General features: G+C 41.2%; 2 protein-coding genes across 19 annotated transcripts in view; one reads left to right on the top strand and one right to left on the bottom strand.

Moving 5' to 3' along the window:
- The window catches only part of inpp5a (inositol polyphosphate-5-phosphatase A), a 639,159-nt gene that overhangs the window by 154,763 nt on the left and 475,897 nt on the right, over positions 1 to 8,499 (bottom strand). The window lies entirely within an intron of this gene.
- The window catches only part of cfap46 (cilia and flagella associated protein 46), a 199,082-nt gene that overhangs the window by 76,093 nt on the left and 114,490 nt on the right, over positions 1 to 8,499 (top strand). For all 18 annotated transcript variants that reach the window (XR_015506532.1, XR_015506533.1, XR_015506534.1 and 15 more), the window contains exons 12-14: positions 2,481 to 2,706; positions 4,910 to 5,030; positions 7,106 to 7,217. Coding sequence is in view for 14 of the 18 variants with exons in the window: in XM_087279874.1 (XP_087136000.1) it covers positions 2,481 to 2,706; positions 4,910 to 5,030; positions 7,106 to 7,217 (459 nt within the window). In the remaining 4 variants the exon portion in view is untranslated. The remainder of the gene's footprint in view (positions 1 to 2,480; positions 2,707 to 4,909; positions 5,031 to 7,105; positions 7,218 to 8,499) is intronic.

Below are 8,499 nucleotides of genomic sequence, written 5' to 3' on the forward strand. Positions count from 1 at the left end.
GTGTGTGTGTGTGTTTGTTTGTTGGTATTTATGAGTGTGTTTGTGTGTATGTGCATTTGTGTGTGTATGTATGTGAGTGTGTGTGTATGTTGGTATTTATGATTGTGTTTGTGTGTGTATGTGCATTTGTGTGTGTATGTATGTGAGTGTGTGTGTATGTTGGTATTTATGAGTGTGTTTGTGTGTGTATGTGCATTTGTGTGTGTATGTATTTGAGTGTGTGTGTATGTTGGTATTTATGAGTGTGTTTGTGTGTGTATGTGCATTTGTGTGTGTATGTATTTGAGTGTGTGTGGATGTTGGTATTTATGAGTGTGTTTGTGTGTGTATGTGGATTTGTGTGTGTATGTATTTGAGTGTGTGTGGATGTTGGTATTTATGAGTGTGTTTGTGTGTGTATGTGCATTTGTGTGTATATGTATTTGAGTGTGTGTGTATGTTGGTATTTATGAGTGTGTTTGTGTGTGTATGTGCATTTGTGTGTATATGTATTTGAGTGTGTGTGTATGTTGGTATTTATGAGTGTGTTTGTGTGTGTATGTGCATTTGTGTGTGTATGTATTTGAGTGTGTGTATGTTGGTATTTATGAGTGTGTTTGTGTGTGTATGTGCATTTGTGTGTGTATGTATTTGAGTGTGTGTGTATGTTGGTATTTATGAGTGTGTTTGTGTGTGTATGTGCATTTGTGTGTGTATGTATTTGAGTGTGTGTGTATGTTGGTATTTATGTGTGTGTTCGTGTGTGTAAGAGTGTGTATGTGCATAAGCATGTGTGTATGTGAGTTTATGTGTGTGGGAGTATATATGTCTGTGTGCTTGTTTGGAAATGGTTTTGTGATTGCGTGTGTGTGTGTGTTATTAGTATATAATGATGTGTGTTTCTGTGAGGGTTAGTTTAAGAGTCATGTAAAGTCCTCACTGGGATATGAGTTGTTCTTGTTTAAAGCATCAGGTCTCCGCATGTTGATGTGTTTCTCAGTGTAGTTTAGTGGATGTATCTGGACGCTTCAGTGTTTCTTCACCTGATAAGGAATAGACCGAGATGAAGGGTCTGTTTTAGCTCTTCATTAAAATAATCCTCCATGTTAAAGTGAATCGTGTCCACATTCTCCATCTTCACATCGTCTAAAGAGGTTTTTCTGTTCTCTGCTGAACGTTAAAGCAGATTTTCTGCAGAATGAGTTAAACTAGTCGTCATGAAATGAAAGAAGACAGTGACCAGAGGCCCCAAAACTCCTAAATATAGTCTCCCTCTCTGTGCTCCGCTGTGTTTCAAGAGGCTTTTTGTCCTGTTGTTCAATACTAATGCATTTTTTTAAATTCAAGATGCATTTTTTTAATTAGTCTGCTTTAAACATGAGCAAATATCTATCAACCGAGTCAAATAAAACAGTATAATAATCTTTAAAGATTGTTTTTCTGGCTACACAGATTATTAATATTATTATTTTCCCCCTTTTCCATCCTCTTGTATGACTAATATCTATCATTTTGCTTCTCTGCCAAAAATATTTCTTGATATAAGAATATTTTATTTAATTTCATGAAGAGTTTTTTTTTTTTAAATTAAAGTGGAAGAAAACTGTCAGTTTGGTCAGAAAAAGAAAGTTTTAATAAAATGCAGGGAAAACAATACTATTGGCTAGTGCTTAATTTTTTTAAGTTATTTTTTTTAAACACTGACAGATTTCTTTATTATTTTAGATTATTATTAGAATTATTGCTATTTCTATAGTTGTTGTTGTTGTTATTATTGTTGTTGTTGTTGTAATAATAATAATAATAATAATAATAATACAAATAATGCTGATGGTGATTGTTCATCATCATCATTCGTTCATTTAATTTCCTTCGGCTTGGTCCCTTTATTCATGGAATGAACCATCTATTCCAGCATACATTTGACACAGTGGATGCCCTTCCAGCTGCAACCCAGTACTGGGAAACACCCATACACAGTCATACACTACGGCCAATATAGTTCATCAATTCTCATATAGTGCATGTGTTTGGACTGTGGGGGAAACCAGAGCACCTGGAGGAAACCAACGCCAACACGGGGAGAACATGCAAACTCCACACGGCAACACCAACTGACCCAGCCGGGACTCGAAACCAGTGACTTTCTTGCTGTGAGGCAATCGTGCTACCCACTGCACCACCGTGGCGCCCCATTATTATTATTATTATTATTATTATTATTATTATTATTATTATTATTATTATTTTATAATTTTTTTTAATCATCATGTTTTTGGGAGTCAATTAACAATTGCTGTTTTTTTTTAAATAAAACACTTATTCTACTTATTCGAGCTACTGTAATGTAAATACTAATGGTTAGATTTTTGTTTGTGTGTGTGTGTGTGTGTGTGTGTGTGTGTGTGTGTGTGTGTGTGTGTGTGTGTGTGTGTGTGTGTGTGTGTGTGTGTGTGTGTGTGTGTGTGTGTGTGTGTGTGTGTGTGTTTGTGTGTTCTCAGTGTGCTGCTGGATGTCCTGTGCTGTGCTCATGCTGAACTGGCGTCTGTCTCCGAGGACGAGGAGAGTCTGGAGTCTGCAGTAACTCACCTGGAGAGATCAGTGTGTGTGTGTCCCCAGAGCGAGCGTCTGTCCTCCCGCCTGCACCGCCTCCGTCTGCGTGCCTCCATGCACAAACACACCACTCCTGCTGGAGCCCTGGATCACGCACACACACTCATACTGCAGGTGCCAATGCAAAAACACACTCACTCTCTGTCTCTAACGAGATGTGTTTGGGGATGTTTACACCTGGGCTCAGAGTTTATAAATATGCGTTAGTGTTTTCATGATACAGGAATTCAGTACCAGTCGATACTAAAATTTTAAAACCCTTTCCTGCTAACATTTGAGCGCTGTTGAGCATGTTCTTAGGGTGCACTCACTATGCTGTTCGGACCTTGCCCAGACGCGTTACCCAGTTTGTTTGACAAGTATCATCGGCCTCAGGTGTGGTTCTCTTGCAAGCCATCTCTCCTGCAGTCATACCAACACTGACTCTCATAATCAACACATCTCTTGACTCTGGTTTATTCCCCACTTCATTTAAGCAGGCTAGGGTAACCCCACTGCTAAAGAAACCCAACATGTACCATACGCTACTTGAAAACTACAGACCAGTATCCCTACTTCCATTCATGGCCAAGATACTGGAGAAAGTCGTGTTCAATCAAGTCCTGGACTTTCTTACTCAAAACAACCTCATGGACAACAAGCAATCCGGCTTTAAGAAAGGCCACTCAACTGAGACTGCCCTGCTCTCGGTCGTGGAGGATCTCAGACTGGCTAAAGCAGACTCTAAATCATCAGTCCTCATTTTGCTGGATTTGTCAGCTGCTTTTGACACTGTCAACCACCAGATCCTGCTATCTACGCTTGAGTCACTGGGCGTTGCGGGCACTGTTATACAATGGTTCAGATCTTACCTCACTGACAGGTCATTCAGGGTATCTTGGAGGGGAGAGGTGTCCAACCTACAGCATCTAAACACTGGGGTACCTCAAGGCTCTGTTCTTGGGCCACTTCTCTTCTCCATCTACACGACATCTTCAGGATCAGTCATCCAGAAACATGGATTCTCCTACCACTGCTATGCTGATGACACCCAGCTATACCTCTCTTTTCACCCTGAGGATCCCTCGGTTCCAGCTCGCATCTCAGCCTGCCTGTTGGATATTTCACACTGGATGAAAGATCATCATCTTCAGCTGAACCTCGCAAAAACAGAAATGCTTGTAGTTTCTGCCAACCCGACTCTACACCATAACTTTTCAATCCAGATGGATGGGGCAACCATTACTGCATCCAAAATGGTGAAAAGCCTTGGAGGAACGATTGATGACCAACTAAACTTCTCTGAGCACATCTCTAGAACTGCTCGATCTTGCAGATTCGCACTCTACAACATCAGAAAGATCCGACCCTTCCTATCTGATCATGCAGCTCGACTCCTTGTTCAAGCTCTTGTTCTCTCCAGACTGGACTATTGCAACTCTCTACTAGCCGGGCTTCCAGCTAACTCTATCAAGCCTCTTCAGCTGCTCCAGAACGCAGCAGCACGAGTGATCTTTAATGAAGCTAAAAGAGCACATGTCACTCTGCTGCTCATCCGTTTGCACTGGCTGCCAGTTGCTGTTCGCATCAAATTCAAAGCTCTGATGTTTGCTTACAAAGAGACCTCTGGCTTCGCTCCTTCTTATCTGCTCTCACTTCTGCAGATGTATGTGCCTCCAGAAACTCGCCTCGTGGTTCCATCCCAAAGAGGGAAGAAATCACTTTCCCGAACTCTCACGCTCAATCTGCCCAGTTGGTGTCGCTCGCTGTCTTCAAGAAACGACTAAAAACTCAACTATTTAGTCTCCACTTTCTTTACTAATCTGCAATCGCCTCTCTGGCTCCACCGCTAACTGTTCTACAGAAAAAAAATTATTAATGTTCTGCATCTTACACTTTACATACCTAAAACTCGCCTACAGCACTTCTTCATTGTTACTCTTATAGTTGTGTAAATTGCTGCCTTGTCCTCATTTGTAAGTCGCTTTGGATATCTGAACAGTCATAAGTGTTTGATAGATTGTTCCTAACCTGTATAGTTATTCCTGTTTATGTCAAAAATAAATAAATGGAGCAGTCTTTTAAGAATATCTTCTCACATTTGTGGTCATGATTAAAGATTTTGATTCGCATGTTTCATAATTAACGTTTCTGAAAGTCTGTTAATGGTGCACAGTGTGTTTTGATTGTGTGTGCGACTGTTTCAGTGCACTGGAAGAGTTTTGTAATTCAGACAGCACTTAAAACAGCTGATACCCTGACTGGTGAACAATGGTGCTGATTGAGACACACTCTAGGTTTAGTGCGCTTCTGTAGTGATTATGTCATATTTGCGCAGGCTGGAGAGGTCAGAGGTCGTGGGCTTGTGAAGAAGTGTCGCCCTCTACTGGTCCGGGCAGGAATCACACTGGCTCCTGAAGCTTTCCAGAGCGTTCTCGATGCTGACCGCAGGATCACAGGTCAGGGGTCATGCATGTGTTCATCTCAATTCACATTTATTTCATCTGTGTGTTTATTTTCTGCAGCGGGGGAAAAAAGGGCTGAACACTCCACTGTTACTCTCAGAGATCACGTCTGAACGAGACGCTGAAAATCAAAGATGTTTCTAGAAGAGTTTATGCTGATGGAGGAGCAGCGCTGTCTGACAAATCCGCTCATCAGATCTGTGTGTGTGTGTGTGTGTGTGTGTGTGTGTGTGTGTGTGTGTGTGTGTGTGTGTGTGTGTGTGTGAGAGAGAGAGAGACTGCAGCTCCGCTTTACTCCCGTGTGTCAGTCTCTAATCAGGGTATCCCATCATTCCTTGCGGCTCACAGACTGAAGCGCTTGATCTGTGTGAGATCAGATGCTCTCTGAAGAGTGTGTGTGTCTGAGGGTCCTATCATACACCCGGCGCAGTGTGGCGCATGGCGCGGCGCAGTAGTCTTTTACTAGTTTCAGCTTGGCGCAAGAGTGGTTTTGAGGCGTTGCGCTAGGCTGTTTAAATAGCAAATGCATTAGTGCTCATATGTGCGCCCATAGGCGTTCTGCTCTAAATAGGAAGGTGTTCTGAGGCGGACCGCTGGCGCGTTGCTATTTTGAGAAACTATAATAGATTTTTCATTAGACCAAAACTAACCCGGTCTAAACTCCAGCGCAGAGTTACGCCTCGCTTACACACTGCTTAATACACACAAGAGAGCAGATTTAGATTTGTCCACCTGTCAGGTTTTAGAGCATATGGGGCACAGCATGTGTTTTAGGATATAACTCAGTTGTTTGAGCACATTTCATTATTATTGTTCATTTATTCGTTTGCTGGAAATTAGAACTGAATTTAGAAATAGTTTTGAAACGAATATTTGCACTTAACAAACGAAATTAATTATTTATAGACTAATTGATGTCTGTGCGTAAAGGTTTCCCTATCCAAGAGCGAAAGTGAAAGTAGATCCATTATCTCTCATTCTCTCGCAGTAGATGCTCTGTTTAACTGTTTTCTGTGAACTGTTTGCTTGTGAAATGCTCAGTTTTTCCACTTAGACTTACTTTGCGTCCTGTAAATAGTGAATGCGCTCTTGGCGTGACGCAGCTGGCTCTTAAAGGGAATGGAAGATGAGACTCTGATTGGTTTATTCTCAAAGCACACCAATAACTCATTAAGAGAATAAACTCAATCCTGTTAGACCATGCGCCACGGCGCAAAGCAGATTTTCCCGTCCTTAAATTAGCAAAAATGCGTTCTGACACGCCCTGAAAGCATTTCCGCCCTGCGTTTTGCGCCCTGTGTTTTGCGCTCTGCGCATGGACCGTCAAAATAGAGCCCTAAGTGATAGTAGTGTGTGTCTGTGTTTGTAAAAGAGAGTGTATTTTTGTGCATGTGTGTGTGTGGTCGGGTCATCAATGTGTGTGTATATATATATATATATATGTGTGTGTGTGTGTCCACTGCATGTTTTATGGGCTGTTTAATACAGTAGAGTGTGAGGATTTACTATAATGGCACAGTCGCTTGTATGTTATAAAATGTTTCTAGTAAATGTTGTTCTGTCAAACTGTTCATTCATCAAAGAATCCTGGAATGATAATCCATACAAAAACAATTCAATGTTTATAAACTATTGTATTTAATTTTATTATACATAAAATTAAAAGTTAATTGAGGCGAGGCAGTGGCGCAGTAGAGAGTGCTGTGGAAACCCCGGATTAATAAAGGGACTAAGATGAAAAGAAAATGAATGAATGATAAAAGTTAATTGAGAAAATTAGTTATCTAATAAGTGTGTATTAAACTGGCCCTTCACATTAATCTGTACCCAAGAAGTAGCTATCAGTTTCAAAAAGGTTGGCGACCCCTGTTTTAAACTATTAACAAACAAAATGGTGAACAAGAAACTGTTTAGTTGTTCACTAGATTTTTTTTTTAATAGAATGTTTTGTGTTTTGCTGCTTATGAAAATGTTTGTGTGTGTGTGTGTGTGTGTGTGTGTGTGTGTGTGTGTGTGTGTGTGTGTGTGTGTGTGTGTGTGTGTGTGTGTGTGTGTGTGTGTGCGCACAGATGCTGAGGGTCTGGAGCTACTCGCTGCTAAAGCTCAGCATCACATCAGCTGTGTGCAGAAGGTGGAGGAGCATCTGTCTGGACTGAACAACTGCTCAGATCACGCTCAGAGGTGTGTGTTGTGTGTGTGTGTGTGTAATGCTTTTGGTAGTTTACAAGGACAAATGTGTATAGCGTAGGGATGTAACAATATTGTAAATACCGTCATACCGCAATAGTAATGTTTCAATATTAGCGTAGGCGCATGACTCAATAAAACTATATTTCTGAGAAAAGTTTGCTCAGGCGAATGAAGTGAACGGGAGGTAGCGGGAACTACAGTTCCCATCAGCCCAGGCATGGCCATCATCCTTTGAGGTCTGTTGTCACTACAGATCCAGTAATGCTGAAATGGAGTGTGTAGCGGTGTAGAAAAAGAGCTGGAAATGATCGAACCTAAAGCGGGTTTTAAATCAGATGTGTGGAAGCATTTCGGTTTCTTTCTAAAAGATACGAAAAAGTAGAAAAGGTGACAGACAAAGACAAAACTGTATGCAGGCACTGCCTGACTGTGGTGAAATATAAGTCGGGGAATATGAGTAAAAACAGTCATGGGGGCTGCAGAACACAGCACACTTGTTAGATTGATGCAGACATTAGCCCCTTTCACACATACAGACCTTTCCGGAAAATTGCCGGCAATTTTCCGGAAAGGTTGTATGTGTGAACAGGTCCTTTTTGAAAACACAGGTAAATTCGTTCTGGCTATTTTCCGGAAACAGAAGTTGTAACATTACCGGCAATTTGCCGGAATGCTGCGCTGTGTGAATGCAGAAGGAAGATTGCCGTAATAAGCGCGTGCACGTCTAGAACGTGCTGACGTGAGATGTCTGCTTTAGCCAATCACAACAGTCAGACGCATTTACATTCGCGCGGTTTATGAGAATAAAAGCCTTTAAATATTTTTCCAGACACATTTAGCTGCTAGAAGTTAGTCAGATCACGTTTATATGTTCTTCTTAATGCCAACTGTGTAAATAATCATCGATGAGATGCTTATGATAAGCCATTGTTTGTTTACCTTCAAGCTTTGCGTGTGCTTGTGAAACAGCCTGTGAGCGCCTGCACACACACATATCATGAACATCTTGACATGCGAAAGTGATCCTGCGAAAGTTGTTCACTATATTGATCATCCACAGAGTTTGTAATTTAGTCAAATGTTTACAAATACAAGCGCAGCCGTTTAAAGCTCATTTGTGGTGAATGATGTCAGAATTTACCGGTATTTTGGAATGGATGTGTGAATGCTCTTTTCCGGAAAATTTCCTTAACGTCCTCGCCTGTGTGAACAGCGCTTTTTTGAATATACCGGTAAAGTCGTTCCGGAAATTTTCCAGATATTTACCGGTATC

This window comes from Danio rerio, chromosome 13 (genome assembly GCF_052040795.2).
Source record: "Danio rerio strain M-AB ecotype USA chromosome 13, GRCz13ab, whole genome shotgun sequence".
Lineage (NCBI taxonomy): Eukaryota > Metazoa > Chordata > Actinopteri > Cypriniformes > Danionidae > Danio > Danio rerio.